Here is an 18,666-nt window from a genome sequence, read left to right as displayed (position 1 = left end):
CGTCTCCAAGTAAAAAGTTCTTTTTTTTTAAAAGAGAGGATACACTGAAAACAGATTAAAAAATAAAATCATTTCAGCATGCCAAATTCTTAAGAGTAACAATCAGATTGGACTCAGTTAATGTGAAATAATTTGAAGGAAGAGTCATCAGACATATTTTCCAATGTGTGCTGAAGGACCATGCATGCTTCTCAGTGGCATAAGAGACAGATGCTGGTCATTATGGAAAAGAATACAAAGCTTGCCTTTCCAGATTTCAGGAAAATAGTGTTTTCATGCTGTCAATCCCAAACAAATAGCTTCAATTTATAATAAATGCATTAAAGACAAAAAGGCTTAACCTGCTCAGAAGATATTTCTATCTTAAAAGATGTAATTTTTCAAAGTGAACCTAAAAAACTGGAAATATAAAGGAATATAAGGGAACACGAAGGCATTTTCATCAGGGGGGCTCTGAGACAAGAAGGGTTCGATAGCAACAGGCAGATACTCTTAAGAAAGGAAACAATCGGGGCACCTGGGTGGCTCAGCGGGTTAAGGCTCTACCTTCAGCTCAGACCGTGATCTCAGGGTCCTGGGATCAAGCCCTGCATCAGGCTCTCTGCTCCACGGAGAGCCTGCTTCCCCCACCCCCCTCTGCCTACTTGTGATCTCTGTCTGTCAAACAAATAAATAAAATCTTAAGAAAGGAAGGAAGGAAGAAAGAAAACAATCATCTGCCTCGTATCCCAAGCCAGCTCTGGTAGCTTACCAGATCTACCCCAGAAAACACTTTTGTTCGTTGTCCTTGAAATACAAATAGGGTGAAAGCATTCTTAACTATATTTAAGACTATGAGTGAGGAATTATTTGACATTATAAATAATGGTGTTTGTCTATTGACTATATAGTTATTGGCTTCAACAATAAATTGGCCTGATCATTTGGAAATGTAAATTTTAAGTTTAATGTTCTATGAAGCCCCAAGATATCAAAGAATTATACAACTAAAATAGAACCTCGAAGAGTCCTCTAGTGACCAGGCCAGGGTTATCCCTTAAGCAGATTGAGCATAAACTACCTAAACTTAAATTTATTTTCCTATTTCTGTCTTTGTTAAAAAATTGTTATTATTTATCTTGGAAAAACTGAACTCTGCTGAGAATATCTATAGCTAACTTAGGCCTCTTGTTATCACTATGCTTGTGAACTACCTGATGGTTGCACGCAACCTGGTCCGTGGACAGGGCTTCTGAAGAACTTGATCTCCTCTGCATAAGCAAGTCTGTCTTAGGCCCTGCTCACTACTGGCAAACAGAGGAAGCCTGCTGGGTTAGTTCAGGTGAAGAGAACTGCAGGATCCTAAGAGAAGAGCAAGACCAGATGTCCAAGAGCCCGAGAGGAAGGACAGATGCTAGGAGGACAGGCATGGAATACCACCACCTTCTCCTCAACTGCCTAGGCTGCCTACAGCTGATGTGGACATCCACAGGCCCAGTGTTCCTGTCTGCCAACAGCCCACCTAATCCAAGCCTCCAGCAATTGAGCAACGGTGAGAGGAGGATAGGCCAGAGGGAGACTTGGTGCATGCTAAACAAGACGCAACACAAAATTTTAAAAATGCAATGCACAAAGCAGAAAATTCTGAAGCCTGCCATCCATACACTCACCTTAATTCACTGGAAGGAAATATTCCTTCTTCTTGGGTGCATCTCCTCTGGTTATTTTTCCCTATTCAAAGATTATGGAATCTTCACCGTAAACAAATTTTGCCTGAATTGTTGCACGGAGAACTGTGATGTGCCCGGCCTCCAAACAATCCTAGAATAGCCCTGCTCCCAATCTGTATCTCTCATCAGCGCCCGTTGCCAAGTTGCTCAAAAATTATCTTCTGTGCTTTTGTTTTTAATCCTTGGGCAAAATTATTTATGAGAAATGGTTTTCTGTAGATGTCTAAAATGTATTAACTGGGTAAAAACAAGTCAAAGAATGGTACATACTGTACAATCCTATTCACTAAAAAATATGTTTATGTACAGAAAAAAAGCATAAACAGAAAACTTGACAATGGCTATCTTTTAAAGATAAGAGATGGGTGATATTATTTTATATATTCTTTATATTTTTTAGAATCTGCCTGAAATGTGTAAATTTTTTAATTTTGCTGCAAACATACTGTCTTCAAAAAAGTAGTTTTTCATTCTAAAATTCATCAATGAATGTGCTCTACTAGGTCAAAGTTCCTTAACCCAGGCTGCTCACAAGAATTACCCTAAATTAAAGTAATCTCTGGAGGTAGGACCTAAAGAACAACACTTTCGTCAACTCTACCAAATAATCACAACATGGAATAGAAATCAGAATTACTACCCCATGCTAAAGTTACAGAAAAGATGCTTATGAAAAAATCCCCAAGTCATAAAAACAACAAAACCATCTCATTAGACAAACAACACTAAATATATTTTTAATCCTCTAGAGACTATCTCACCTTTCTACTAAAATCATTAACAGATACCGAACTCTTACTGTATGCTCGATATACTCGAAGTCTCCAGCAGAAAATAGCATGCCAGTAAGACCATATGTTGAAGCTGTTCATGATTTCTACCTTCTTTATAGAAATGGTCCACATTGTATGTTTAGATAGTCTGTGTTCACATTAGATTATCTCAAGCTCTGTTCTCATTCCAGAAAATCTAAAAGTGTGGAAATCACTCCCCTTAGTTTCCAATATCAGTGACTTCTCAGTTTGGGGATGCATCTCACCTAGGTGACTTATTAGACTCTCAGGAAGATGATGTACTTGTAATTTGAAAAAGTCCCCTAGATCAGAGGTCAGCAAAGTAGGGTCCATGAGCTGTAGCTGGCCCACCACCTGTTTCTGTAAAGTCTGTGAGCTAAGAATGGTTCCTACGTTTTCAAGTGGTTGAAAAATCAAAAGAACTATATTTCACACCTCAAAATTACACAGAGTTTGAATTTCAGTGTCCATAAAACTTTACTGAAACACAGTCAGACTCATCCAGACTCTTTATGGCTACTTTCATGCTATAAAAGCAAAACTGAGTAGTTATGACAGAGATCATATGGCCTGCATAGCTGAAAATATTTACTGTGGTACTTTAATTAATTTAATACAGTACTTTCATATATTAGCAAGAGCTGACACATTGAGTGCTTAGTTAATGATACTTCAATGGCATATATTCTAATAACTCGGGTTCTTCAGAGCACAGTGGGTAGCTGATGTTATGTGGAAGAGAAGCTTGAACAAGAAGGACAATGTCAAGGAAGGTCCTAAGAGAATTCACTGTCACATATGAATTTTTTAAATAAATTTAATTTAACCAAATAATACACATATTGGAGATGGCATGAGGGTAAATAAAACAATCCACTGTCAAGAAATAAAGCAATCAATAGAACCAAATTGAGGAATGACCCAGACTTTACAATAAGCAGAAAGGGACTTTACAGTTACTGTAATTTACATGTTAAAGGCTTTCATGGGAAAGGTAGAAAACTCACATGAACAGATGGGGAATTTTAGCAAAAAAATGTAAAGTCCAAGTAAAAGTCAAATGGAAATGCTTGAAATTTTTTTAAAAGTCAACAACAAAAACCATAATATCTGAGATAAAAAATTCTGTTAATGGTCTCCCTAATAGACCTGACACAGTTAAGCAAAGAACCAGTCAACTTAAAGATGGACCAAAAGAAACTATTCAAACTAAAATATGAGAGAAAAAAGAATAGAAAAAAAGGAGGAGAATAAGGGAAAGAAGGAGATTAAGGGAAAAGAGGAATGACCCATCTAAGAGCTATGCAACAATTTCAAGTGGTTTAGCACACATGTAATTGGAGTCACAGAGGGAGAAGAAAAAGAAAATGGAGAAGAAAAATATTTGAAGAGAGATAGTTGAAAAATTCTAAAAGTAATGAAAGATATCACACCACAAATCTAAGACTCCCAGAGAATCTCAAGCAAGATAAAGACTTGCCAAAATAACCAAAACACAATAAAATAAAAATAAGCTATACACTACCTAGATATGATGAAATGATGAAAAATCAAAGATAAAGGGAAAATATTAAAAGTAGTAGTAGGAACAGTTTACATATAGGAGAACAAAGATAGAAAGTATAGCAAACTTCTCATCAGAAACTATCAAACCAGAAGACAATAGAGTGACATTTTTTTAAAGACTGAAAGGGGAAAACAAACCAAACCCAAACAAAAAACCTGAAAAGGCAGGAATCTATATTTTGGAGAAATAGCTTTCAAAACTGAAGGTGAAATGAAGACTTTTTTCAAAAAGAAGAAAAGCGCATTTCTTTTCTGCTTTAATTTGCTCTTTGGTATAAATACCAAGAGTGCGGAATGAAACATCAAAAAGAAGAAAAGCTGGGAGAATTAATCGCCAGTGGACCTAAAAGACATATTAAAGGATGCTCTTCAGACAGAAGGAATATGATAGTAGATGGAAGCTTAACTCTACACAAAGAAATGAACAAAAAAGAAAGTTAAAATGAAGGTAAACATAAAGGACATTTTTCCTTATTTTTAATCATTCTTAACATATTAACTGGACTTAAAAATAAGTCGCTGTATTCGTCCACTTGAAACTGCAATTAACATAGAAGTTGAAGCTACAGTAAATATTTAATAGCTATCTGCTTCTGCTTCTTAAAGAGAGAAAAAAACACTAGTTTTTAAATTCAATGGTGATACTGTCAAGGTTTGCCTTAATTTATTGGCTTTCTCAAAGCTTATGGCAACACTTATTACCCACTTTCACTAAATTACACTTTTGCCAGTTAATTATATAATTTCAAACTGTAAATTACAGTACTTATCATTGAATAGTAAAAGAAATTTCTTTAAAAAGCAAGTTTTTAATTTAAAACAATCAAAATATCACCGCTTTAAAGCAATCAGGTTAAGGCTACTTAAAATAGTTCAAATACTGCTCTATATTCAAGCCATAGTACTGTCTTCCTAAAAGATGTCACTCAACTTGTTCTTCCTTGTAATTGATTAGCAACTCAGTTACAAAAGCATAAGAATTAAATGTCAAAATCTGAATCTATTATGAAATTATAGCATTATACAATGATTTCAATTGTTATTACTTGTATGCCCTCAAGTATCTTAAATTATACATGTCATACTAAAAAAAAGTCAGTAACAACATGTTTGTTTGAATCAGTCACTGATCTATCAAATCTTGTCAGCAATTGATAAAATGTTTCACAATCTCATGACACAGTATTTCCAAGGGATATTAACACTGAACCCTGAAAATTGAACTTTTTACATGAATGAGCATAACGTATAATGAAATTCTCGATGTAATAAACTCCTAAAGTTAAATCTAAATACAGGACCAGATGAATGACAGATCAGAAAATAAAAGCACAACCAAGAAAACTTAGCAAGTAACGTGCACGCCTGGTCAGAGCATCACACCTTGGATATCACCTGACAATAATCCAGAGGAAGCAGTTACACCACACACGGATAAACAAAAAGAAATTAAACGAAGACACAATTTCAGATACTGAATCCAGAGTTTCCTAAACAAAATTTTAAGAAGGCCCCATCCTAAGAGCTGTTAAATGGTGTTCAGAGAGCATGGATTTTTCTAGATCCTAAGCTTCACCTCACAAATCAGCCTATTAAAAATCTGAGGAAGCACCCCTTAAAAAAGAAAAATTTCTTAATTTTAAAGATTAAAGAAATAAGTTTATAAGCAAATGGTAAGCATTTTCCTTAACTCATAGTTAACTAAACTTTTCCTTTTCTTTTTTAAGATTTTATTTTATTTATTTGACAGAGAGAGAAGGAACATAAGCAGGGTGAGTGGGAGGGGGAGAAGCAGGCCCCCTGCCGAGCAAGGAGCGCAATGTGGGGCTGCACCCCAGGACCCTGGGATCATGCCCTGAGCTAAAGGCACACACTTAAGGACTGAGCCACCCAGGTGCCCCTAACTAAACTTTTCTCTCCCTACTTTCTAATTTCTAACTCAGCTTTCCCATAACATCAGCATGAGAACGGCTGGCATCAGATTGTATTACACACAAGGAACCTGAGCCTGGGAAACATGTGGCTTGTCCAACGTGCAAAATCCAGTTAGTTGCAGTCAAGCATAAAACTCAGTTTCTTGATCCATAAATGTAGGGATCCTACTGCTTCTTTAGACTCTCTATTTGCATACAAAAATCTGACAGAACCCAGATTATTCCAAAAGGAAGAGTTCCAATAACTGCACATTATCTAAGTATTTACATAAATATTGCTAATGTTAAATTCTCCCATTTACTTCAGATCTAATGTAGCTAAGCCATCTTGAATTTTCAAAATATGGTCATTTAATAGGAATTATTCTCTACAGCTAATGGTTCATATAAAGAAACATTACTAAAATATTAAAAATAATATTAATAATTAAGATTAAAAGTCGCTTATTAAAAACTGGGTTTGAGCATCCTCTTGGAAATGAGTTGTTTATATTGAAAATTTAATGTCTTTAGTTATACCAAATTCTCCATATTAATTTGCTTTATATATCACAACATAGCTACAGATTGATCACCAAAAACTTTATCTTTAAAAATTGGGTGTTCCTAAACCTCGAGCTCTCAATAACAAAATCACCCAGAACTAGCTAAAAATGTAGCTTCATAGACCCCTTTCTCAAAAGTCCTCCATAAATAGGGACTGGAACCCTAGATCTGTACCTTTAACCCAAACCAGGTGATGCTGATAAGGAGCGAAGTTCAGAAACTATGTTGGATTAAAGTAATTCGTGGCAGGGAATGGGAGAGGGGAGCAATTTCATCATGAAAATCCAGTCCACAACACTGACAGAAACACCGCAGCTAGACATTGATAGGAGTAGTATACAGCTGCCTCCTGCTTTCCGAAATCTCCTATTATATCACTTCACTCTTACAAAAAGTCCTTCTAGATTATATCCCAAGATTTGTAAGAACAGGCAACTGGACCCAGGTAAAAGTCTGGTTCTTCCTACTTGTACAAGGTTTGGTGAAAAATCTCCTCAGCTAAGGGGTTACACTGGAATTGGATAATCTAATGAGACCTTTTTTTAAATGATTCCACTGCCACTGTTTATACTACTTTTACTTTTCTTTAATATCATACTTTTTTTATATTACACTTTTTATTTACTTTACTTTTTTATATTATACTTCTAATGCTAAAATACTTTGCCACGAAAAGCACAATTCATCTATCATACCTGATATAACCACATACATTTAATAAAGTAGTAAGTTACATGGTCACTTCCATTATAGGAAAAAAGAAGCATACCAAATGCTTTGCCTTGTGTCTGGTATGTAGTAAATATTCAATGAACATCACTGTTTTAGAGCTTTGGTATTTATTAGAATTTTTCATCTGATACTGTGGTAAATTCAGCATGTTATATAGTCTCGGGGCTCTCTTCTTACAGCTGATTTTTTTTTTTTAGTTAAGGAAGAGCTGACACACAATGTTAGTTTCAGGTACACAACACAGTGATTGGACAAGTCTGGACGCTGCCCTATGCATCTGCTCACTACGGCTGTACTGTCTGTCTCCATACAACGCTATTACACCATTGTCTATAATCCCTATCCTGTATCTTTTATCTGGGTGACCTATTCATTCGATAACCGGAGTCTGTATTTCTCAATCCCCTTTATATATTTTGCCCACCCCTCCATCTCCCTCCCCTCTAGCAACCGTCAGGTGGTTCTTGGTATTTATGGGTCTGTTTCTGTTTTTTATTTGTTGGCTGGTTCTGGTTTTAGATTCCACATGTAAGTACCATCACATGGTATCTGTCTTTCTCTGACTTATCTGTCTGGCTTATTTCACTCATTCTAATATCCTCTAGGTCCATCCATTTTGTCACAAATCTTTCTTTTTTAATAGCTAATATCACATTGTACATATATACCACATCTTCTCTATCCATTGATCTACCAGTGGACACTTGGGTAGCTTCCACGCCTTGGATATTGTAAATAATGTTGCAATAACAACAGGGCTGCATGTATGTCTTGGGATTAGTGTTTTCATTCTCTTTGGGTAAATACCCAGTAGTAGAACCACTAGATCATATGACAGCTCTATTTTTAATTTTTTGAGAAACCTTCACACTGTTTTCCATAGTGGCTGCCCCAGTCTGCATCCCCACCAACCGTGCGTGACAGTTCCTTTTTATTCCCATCCTCACCGACACTTGTTATTTCTTGTCATTTTGACTCTACCTGGTCTGACTCTACAATACATCATTATAGTTTTGATTCACACTTCCCTTATGATGAGTGATGTTGAGTATCTTTCCATGTGTCTGTTGGCCATCCAAAGGTGTTCCTTGGAAAAATGACTATTTAGGTGCTCTGCCCATTTTTTAATTAGATCATTCTTTCTTTGGTATTATTTATATTCCTTTGATAGTTTGGATATTAATCCCTTAACAGATATATCAGTTGCAAATATCTTCTCCCACTCAGTATATTGCCTTTTTGTTTTGTTGATGGGTTTCCTTCGCTGTGCAGAAGCTTTACTTTGCTATAGTCCCAACGGTTTAATTTTGCTTTTGTTTCCCTTGCCCAAGGAGACAGATCTAGAAAAATGCTGCCATGGCTAATGTCAAAAAGATTACTGCCTCTGTTTTCTCCAGGAGCTTTGCAGTTTACACCTAAATATTCTTAATCCCAATTTCCTTTCCTGGTTTCACTGCCTCTGCCCCACCCCGGACTCACGCTTCCTCTGCAGTTTAGGCTTTCTCTCTACAAGACAAATACCTCTAGTGATTTTGACTCCTCTTCCTGAATTACCTTACTTTTCCGGTCCTTCCTTTCAATCACCAAACAAAGCAAAGGTAAGTTTATATTAAGAGTCTATTAAAGCGTCAAAATTATAGCTCACACAGTCCAAAGACGTACCCAGAAATTGCTTTAAGAAATGTCATCTAGACCTCGGACTTCCTATTGCCAGAGGATATGGATGAATCATACGGACGCATGATTCAAAGATAATGAGATGGAGACTAAGAAAGTAAGAATCCATAGATGACAATTCTGGTTTTTGAAAAACTACAGTAGCTTCATTCTCAGTAAGACATATAGGTAAAACTTCCAAAAAGTGAAAGCCTATAAAGTACAAATCATAGCAGCGCTAGTTAATGGGCTCTGTACCACATAAGAGTAAGGAATTTTTCACTTGTATTGCAGAAAAACCTCCTGTAATAGAGCATCTAGAAAGTACTTAATTCACTGGAAGCTAGGGAGCAGGGAACCCCAGAAAGCTGCACACTTTCTTGGGGGCATACTGAAGGAAGGTGCTGGTTATTCCCGTGTGAGTATGGACAATTCCAACTACACAAAATGGATAAAAAAAACTTCCCAACCCCCACCACCTTTCTTTCTTTCTTTTTTTGCTGACAGTCAATATTAACACTAAAGTAGCTCAGCCACTATAAAGTCTAAAAGGGAACTAGAATAGTGTGTATGTATAACAGGAAAAATAAGCACATATATATTTTATCTGACCTTCATTCAAGCCTGAATTCCCAGCTTCTCGATGTCTGTACCAACAGAAGAGGGGCACCTGCCCCACATTTGCAACAGACACTGCGAAAGGAGATGAGCCCGAGGCCAGCCTGTGCCTTTTTTCCCAGGGACCAATTATCTTTTCCCAGTACCAGTCTCACTCTGTGTTTACACACGGGTTTAGGGATCCTGTGTTTTTCTAAGTAAAAAATTCTTCTCTAAATCCTTAGCAACTAAATTTGGGTCAGAACACAAAATTGGGAGCCAAAGTAGTTGAAGAAAATAAAAGTAAAGCAAAGGAATGTATTACACTGTAGATTATTTTTTTTTAAGTCAAATTACCCATAAAACTGAAAGAGTACATGCATACTGACTATAATTTTAGACTGGGGAAAGGAGACTTAGAACATATGGAAAGAAAGAAAAACTATTTTCATAAAGAAGGCATTTATCTCTACTTCAGTAAGCTGAAGAAGCGTATAACCCACACACCATTAATAATTTTGGAATCCTGTGAATGACACACTTTGGGAAGTGATGGATAGAGAAGAGAACTTTAGCAATGGTGATTAACAGAAGAGATGGAATTTCCAGGTACTAATCTGTTCTATATGGAATCCCTATACTAGTGTCTTCAGGAAGGAGAAAAAATAAATAGCAGAGCAAATTTGGGAGGATTTGTAAAGCTACATATATAATAAATATGATCACTAACTTTTACACAGGCAGTGGCAACTTAAAATTTTGGGAAAGAAATATTATTCAATAATATCTTACATTTTCCAGTATCTTTTGTTTGCTGGACAAAAAGTAGTTCCATTCACATGTTATTAGGCTTATCAGGGCAAATAATGCTAGGCTATTCTTAAATATCTTAAGATTTATCACCAGACGTTCCTGAGTTAAAACTCTGTGTGGAACAAAATGAAATGCACAGAACTAAGCATCATTGAACATCATTTTTAGGCCTGCCTCTGTCCCTGAGTAACTGATCCCAGCCATGTTACTTTAATGATGTGATACATCAGTATTTCTAAAATGAAGCAGTCAAACTATGTAAGTTCTAGTTCTAAAGCCTGTTCTAATTTCTAGCTCTTACTTTCATTTTTTTGAAAATGCATTTCTATTGAAGTAATACATACACAAGACTGTTTCCTAAAGATAAGTAGCTAAGGGAAAAAAAAGTCAATATAAAAACTTCCCTACTTCACCTTTGTTTAGGATAAAATACAAAGAGAAGAATAAATAACACCTGTTATTTATGTTAGTGTAAAGAAAAAATAGAGATGAGAACACACTCTCCTTTTGCTTAATTAAGCAGAGTTCCTATTAACCAGATTTCTACAATCCTTCACCCAGTCATTTCTTAAACCCAAATTAATTTGGTTCTACACTATGCTCCTTTCTACCTGTTTCATTTCTAAGTTTATCATGATGACAAACATGTCTTCTGAGTTAATGTGTTATCATAGTCTGAAAAAAAGGTAATAAATTTTCACTTATTAGCTATCAGAGCTGAGCAAGTTACTCTCAGCTTCCATGTTTGAATCCATAAAGATAAACAATAATCTCTTTCAAGATTATCGAAAAGATCTAATACATGAAGCCATGATAACAAGCACAGAAAAGTATATTTAATAAGCATTTTAAGTAGTTTCAGGATTAAGTAGTTTAAAGGTTCAACATCTAGCCATAAAATTTGCTTACACAACTCATCCCCTAGTTAACAGTATATTCACACCAACTAATGCAAGTAGAATGTTTAACTAATGCAATTGTTAAGTATTATTTCAGAAATGCAATTCGATAAACACATATTGAGTATTTATATGTGCAGGTAGAATAATGCTAAAACTCTAGAATTTCATGATTACGACAATGACCCCCTCCCCAAAAGTTCAGTCTGGAAGAGACAAATAAAAACTATAATTGAACAATATAATAATAAAAGCACGTACATGGAGCAGAAGCAGCAGGGTGAGCTAAGTAACACATTCTGCCAAAAGAAAAACGAGGAGCGGAAGCAGGTGGCAGAGGGGAAAGAGTACATTTGTGGGCAAAGACAGGGGTTCAAAGTCCTGCTCAGCCACTCACTGGTGATATGATTTGGGGCAACTTCGCCTCTCTTCTCTGCAATTCTACTTTGGAAAGTTATTCTTAAGATCAGAAACAATATATGTAAAGTGTCTGCTACACAGCAGGCACTCGCAAAGTAAGTGGCAGTCGAGTCTTGTCTTAGGACGTGTGTGTCTGTTTTGAATAGACCAAATCCTAAATGGCACCATGGTGAGCATCTCTGGACTAATGACCAAGGTACATATAGGATTACTAAGGTCACCAGCATGAGAGGGCCACAGTGAATCACATCACGTCAAATGTTACCACTTCCAGAATCCACTTTTTTTTTAGAAACGGATTCCTAACATGTGGTCCACTCACCTGCTGGTGAAGCGTATTTCTGACCTACATCTTCCTCTGTTTCTACCCAGACAAACAGCATTTTGCATAGTCAGGCTCGGTACTTCCTAGAAGCGGTCCCCATATTCCTCAGTCCCACCCAAGGAACTAGTTTTGGATGTTCAGCATATCCTTTACGAAATGGCAAAGTCTGATGAGCAACGGACAATTATTAAGATTATATTAAGCAATAATGAGAGCTAACCCTGGGTTGAAACTATTATCAACCTACTGGTTGACTCAAAGAACTGGAAGCCACTATAATGATTGGAATCCTAAAGTCAATATTTTAGAAATACTGTTAAATCTAGCCAAGTGGTAAGTTACATTTACACTACTCTACAGCTCCCCAAACTAATTTTCTCTAAATAAATGATGAGCTAAGCCAGTCCTTACCAAATACAAACATATATTTAAGTTCTTACTTTTCACTTCAATCCTACAAACACTATTGATACAACATTTGAAATATGAACAGTAAATAAATATAAGCAAAGCCAGAAGTAAGATAACATAGGCTATTTCCAAGTTCAATTGAATCATGAAATGGTCTTCCTGTCAATGTTATTTTTTTTAGAAATAAAAATATGTTCCTCACCCTCAACCATCATGTAAGGTCAGTTTGTATCAAGTTAAATAACCACAGATTAAAAGTGAGGACACCATGAATCAATCCAGAATCTATGTTAACTTTATAGTTGCCGCATTCAAGAAAATCAGTGTCTTTAAATTCATTCTACGGTATAAAAATTCTATAAAATTGTTCTCTACAGATATCTGAATTCCATATCATGCCAGATTTTATAATAAATATATACATATATTACTATATTATAAATGATACTCTATATTTATCATATATATAATACACATGTGTATATAATGTCAGGACAGGTTATATTTGTAAAATACTCCTCACACTTAACAAGTTTGACATAATGTATTTTAAATGTTCCTACCAAATTTAGCTTTATACATTTGCAAGAATTAAATCCTGAGTATGTTTTTAAGTTTTTTCCCTGGGAAGCAGAGACTGAGGAGACCCCACATTGCAAGTGAATCTCTTTCCTCTAACCACTAATCTTAAAGAGTATTTTTTAAATTCAGAAATCAGAGTGTAAGAATTTCCACATTAATGCAGAAGTTTCTTCACAAACCAAACCTACAAATTCGATAAAAAAGAATATTACTGCTCACTTTTACAACCAAAATTGAGGTTAATTATTATAATGTAGTTAAGTCCAATTCCCTCTTGACAGCCTTGGACGAATGAAGGGAAATGCAAAAAAAAAAGAAAAAAAAATCAAATGTCACAGAAGCGGCAGCTTGAGGCCAGAGAGAGAGAGAGAGAGAAGAGGGAGAAAATGGTTAAGCTGAAATGCTTGAAATGCACTAGATCTTGGCCCAAGCCCCTGACCCCCTATAATCTACTTCATCAGTCATCTAGGGCAACAACAATTTAACAGGTGAAGCAAACTGATCATGGTGAACAGAGAATTTAAATCCTGCATCCGGTCTGAGATTTGCCAGAAAGAAGAGGATTTTAGCAGCAAGAAGCGGGGTGTGTGTGCGCGCTTGCGGGGCGGGGGGTGTGGGGGAAACCAGCGCTAACTGTGCCCGAGTCTCAGCACTAACGCGATTCCGCGCGTACTACACAAGGCAGCACCGTCGGCAGCCCTCCCCGCGCCGGGCAGGAGGAGGGGGTCGTGGATTCTCCGCCCGCGATCAGGCCCCTCGGAGCGCCCTGGGAGTGTGTCGAGCGTCTGGCCCCGGGGACCCGCATGGAGTGCCCCCAATTAACACCTTCCCGGTCGGGACCTGGGACCGCCTGCCAGCCCGCCGGCGCGCACGGGGGTGGGGCTGCAGGAGCGCGGCCCCTCCTCGGGAGCGAGAAGGGAGGCAGGGGGCGGCACCGCATCCCCGTCCCCACCCCAGGCGCATCAATTACCCGTGAGGTTCCTCAGCACCGTCCCGTGGGCCCAGAGGCTCAGGACCTGCTGCACCGACAGGTTGATCATGGAGTGGTCGCCCCCCTCCGCCTTCATCTTCCCCGGGGGGCGCCCGCCGCCCTCTCCTCGGGCGCCGGGTGGCGGCGGCGGCTGCGAGGCTCCGGGGGCGGCGGCGGGTGCAGGGCTCCTCCAGGCCGCCGCCGCCGCCGCCGGGGAAGGCTGCGGGGCGCCGGGCCGGGCGCTGCTGCTGCCGCCGACGGGCCTCCGGGGGGGGCAGCTCAGCGCGTCTCCCAGGCAGCCCCCTCCCCGCCGGGGAGACATTGAGGACGGCGGACGGGGGAGGGGAGGGGGCCGGGCGCTCTCCCCGCGCGGCCCCCGAGCGAGGACTCGGGGCGGAAGAGGCCGCTGCCGCTCCCTCTCAGGGGGAGCCCCGCGCCGCGGGGGCCGGGCACGCGAGGAGGCCGAGGTCACGCAGGGAGGCCCGGGGTGATGGGCAGACGGCAGGTGCAGCCCCCGACGGGGCCCAGCTCATCACCGCAGGAGGACGAGGAGACCCGGGACCCGGAGGAGGCTGCGGCGGCGGCCGCAGCGGCACCTGCCGCCAGCCTGCCCACCCTCCGGCCGCGGACACTCGAGGAACCGCCCCCTCCACCCGCGGCCGCCGGCGGGCCGCTCGTGCGCGCGCGCACAGGTCCCCACCTCCCCCGCCTTCCCCGGAGCCGCTGCGCATGCTCACTCTCCCCCCTCCCCTCGACCCGCCGCCCTCCGACAGCCTGCCGGCCCCCAAAGCCCTCCTCCTCCCCCTCCCCGCGCGCGCGAGCTCGGGTGACTGACGGCGCCGAGCGTCGGCCCGCAGTGGGGCGGAGGGAAGCGCGGCCTGCGTCACTAGCGCCACCGCCCGGCCCCGCCGCTGATTGGGTGCTCCGAGGGAACCACCTCCACTCCCTCCCCGCCCCCAGACCCCGGGCGCGCGCCTGGTGTGAGCTGGAGTCTTGCCCCGGGGCGGAGCTGGGGGCGGAGATGCTGGACTCAAAGCGTGCGGGGCAGCCCTGACCCACCTTGTGCGGAGCCGGGGTGCTCAAGCGCGTGGGGTGGGTTCTGTGGCATTACCGCTCTTTGGCTTCAAAATGTTTTTAATAAAGATGTTTGCGTGCAAGGTTTTTTTTTTTAAGGATGTAAATATCTCAACGTTTTAGATGTATTAAAATTTGCGTTGTTGTTGTTGTTGTTGTTTTTCAAATAAGTCAGCTGATCTGTCTAGGTCACAACCTGCAGAATACATTTCTAAGCCGCTAAAACAGAAATAGACCCGCTGTATCATTCATCCAGTCCTTCCTGCTTCAAGAATTTGGGCCTCCCGTGGCGCTAGCATCCGAGATCACCTATTGACCCAGGGATCCGGAGGTGTCCTAATGCTGAATGCCGTCCTCTAGTCTCGCTCTCTTTTCGTTGCAATATTCTTTTTATCTAAATTGTCAGAGCCTCCGTTGTTTTTTTTCCCCCTTCGACTGAAACTAGACTCTCTTCCCATGGCTTGCTGCCTATCTCTGTGTCCAACCTGAGCCCGAGGAGCTGTCTGATTTACAACTACAGCAAATTCATTTATTAACTTCTCCTTGAAGGATGAATCCTTTTAACTTGAAAAATTAAAGCTAAATTTTGGCGATAACATAAACATACACTAGGCAGCCCCTCCTCCTCTCCAGCCTTTTTCAACTGTTCTGCTTTCTGGAAAAGAAAATCGACAAAGAGAAATAAAGAAGTTCATGTGTTAGCTAAATCACCAAGAATATCTGGCCAAAGCACAGAGGGACTGACTGAATCACCTCTAAGACAGTGATCTTGGTGACCACTTTAAAAATAATTTTATATGTATGTAATTGTTGTGTATATGTATGTATTATCTGTTGGATATTACAACACAGGAAAGGGAAATTTTTGCGTTATTAATAGGAATTGAGCCCAAACTCACAATGTACAGTTTATCTTCTTCCTACCATTTAGAAGTATTACATCTTAATTAATGTAAGATTATACACTACCAGACTTAAAAGAGGCTTTAATAATTTTCTAATTCATTTTATTTTACAGGTAGAAAACTAATCCTGCAGAATTAAGTGATTGAACAGAGGTGACACCGCTCGAAAGCCCAGTTTCTGAATTCCTCGTCTATGAACTCTTTCTGGCAAATGACACTATCTTTCTCACCTCAGTAATTAACTCCATAACTTAAGGTTCTGAATGGGGAAGTGCAGGTTACCTTATGGCAACATTAAGAGACTAGGTATTATTTGGTTAGTGGTATCAGAGAACATGAACACATCCTATGATGTGGGTTTATGAAGGGTTTATAGGAACAGCTGCATTAAACTCTCACATCAAGAACTTTTAGTCAGTTTACATAGAATCAATTGGGGTGCTTCTGGTTACACACTATTTAAACATGGTAGCATATATTTAAAACATTCAGGAGTTGTGGCAGTGCCTAGCACGTAATATTCAATAAATATTAGCTGAATGAATAATTGAATGAACTTCATAGAAGAGTTGGCATTTTGCTTGTTTTGCATATTTTTTTAAACTAAATCTAAACAACATCAGGAAATGAGAAAGTAAAACACAGCAATGAAGCCTCAAGTTGATCTGTACTTCGGTAACCTGACAATTTTCTCCCTCCTTTTCAGTTCACTTTAGTAAGTATTTATTCGGCTCCTACTATTCATAATGTTCTATGTGAGGCCTCATCTATAGAATTTGAAGATGAATAAGGTCCCTATTCTCTAGGCTAATGTATTGCATTTAATTTGTCTTTGCTTTGATAAAGCTAATGATACCCACCATGTAGAACCCTATTGTCTTAAGAGAACTGAACATTTTCCCAATAGCCAGAGTAATGAAACTCCAAACTGAGTTAATGCAAAAAGAAGTCGCATGCGTAACTTCTTTCCTTACAGATTTTTGATACTGAATTAATGTAGCAATCAAGGAATGGCTTAGTCACACTGCAGAAGTCGGGGAATGCCTCAAATGAATCCTTGAGGTGTCTTTCAATCTTGTGCCTTGTGCCCAATCTACAAACAGTCCCTGGTTTATTTTTTGCTTGCAAGTGAAGGGACACCCCTAAGTCTTTGGCATCTTATTAATTGTCCAGAGAGGGCCCGCAAGAAAGCTTTCAAAATCAACTGGAATATAAAATGATATGATCCTTTGAGAAAAACATTGACAATTCAGAATTTTTTCCTTCACTTTATTATCTTCCTTTCTTGGTCTACAGTACTACGGCATAATGTCACATTGCATAGACAATCTAATTTCATCTTCTTGCACGTCTTAGTGGTTCTAAACCCTGAGTAGTGGAATAGGTTCAATAGATTGATTATCTGAAAAATATGGTTTGAAGACTGCCTGCAACTAGCTTTAAAATGGGAATAATAATATTATCTCTCTCTCCAAATATTTGATGTCCTCTGAGAAATAGTAATAATGAACACAACCTCCTTCCTTATGTCAGGCCTTGTGTCAAATACTACAGATTTAATTTTCACAAAGATGAATTAAAATTTCACAACACTTTTAAACTGTTTTGTTTTCAAAATCCATATTTAAAGCTGTCCAAATCTTTGCACGCGCACACACACACACACGCACAGTGAGATCATTGTTGCTTGTTTTCTGAAGAAAATAAAATTCAGTTGAAAGAAATGACAGAAGTAAGAAGAAGAAAGAGTTGTATATAGATATGCTATGGCACCGAAATTTACATGTTGCACTGTTTCTCAGAATACTTATTAAGTCAAGAGACATTTTTATCACAGTAAATCAGAGAAACAAGGTAAAGAGTATTTCCTTCTCTAAAAGCTGTAATTCTAAAAACAATGTTGCAAAATGACACTGCAAATTCACACCCCAAATATAGCCTAGCTACCACAATTAGAATCATTCCACTTTGCCTACCTTGGGAATTTAAAAAGTTGAAATTTCTGTGTCCGGGAAATACAAAGGTGTGTCCTATTGTATCTCCCCAATATGGCACACTTAGGATGCCAAGCTACCATTATGGAGCTGCCAGAAAAGGAAGAGTTTCTCCACATTGGCAGTGGGATGTCCATCCATAGTCATCAAGGGTCAAGGCCATGTTTGAAATGGGAGGACAGAGAGATAACCACCAGGGCCTCCAGCTCCATTTTCCATCTCATTTTTGTGCCTTATCTTTGCCTGTGTATTCAAACCACCTTATTTATCATCCCAAGTCTTTTTTTTTTAAGATTTTATTTATTTATTTGACAGACAGAGATCACAAGTAGGCAGAGAGGTAGGCAGAGAGAGAGGAGGAGAAGCAGGCACCCCGCTGAGCAGAGAGCCCCATGTGGGTCTCGATCCCAGGACCCTGAGATCATGACCCGAGCCGAAGGCAGAGGCTTAACCCACTGAGCCACCCAGGCGCCCCAATATCATCCCAAGTCTTAAAAAGAGAGAATACATAATGATATTTGGACTCTAAAATTTCATATATTGAAGGCTAAATGCAAGCACAAGAAGAAAAATATTGCTAAAATCACATGCACACAAAATCCTGCATTGACAACATACAAGACTTAGTTTTCACCCTAAAACCAATGTTTACAAATTACCCTGCATCCACCCTGCTCATATTATAGGTGGAAGGCCAAATGTAAAACATAAAATAGTCTGTTGACTGAACAGCACCTAT

The 18,666-nt window shown here is 39.4% G+C and overlaps 1 protein-coding gene across 1 annotated transcript in view; it reads right to left on the bottom strand.

The window, feature by feature from the left end:
• The window catches only part of TMEM170B (transmembrane protein 170B), a 35,310-nt gene extending 20,762 nt beyond the window's left edge, over positions 1-14,548 (bottom strand). Inside the window, exon 1 of the mRNA XM_044258931.1 lies at positions 13,955-14,548. Coding sequence (XP_044114866.1) covers positions 13,955-14,276 — 322 coding nt within the window. The 5' untranslated portion in view covers positions 14,277-14,548. The remainder of the gene's footprint in view (positions 1-13,954) is intronic.
• Between the last annotated feature and the right edge of the window lie 4,118 nt (positions 14,549-18,666).

The sequence above is a fragment of the Neovison vison genome, chromosome 1, assembly GCF_020171115.1.
Source record: "Neovison vison isolate M4711 chromosome 1, ASM_NN_V1, whole genome shotgun sequence".
NCBI lineage: Eukaryota > Metazoa > Chordata > Mammalia > Carnivora > Mustelidae > Neogale > Neogale vison.
The sequence above is the reverse complement of the archived record's forward strand: the minus strand, read 5'-3'. Positions and strand labels throughout refer to the sequence as shown.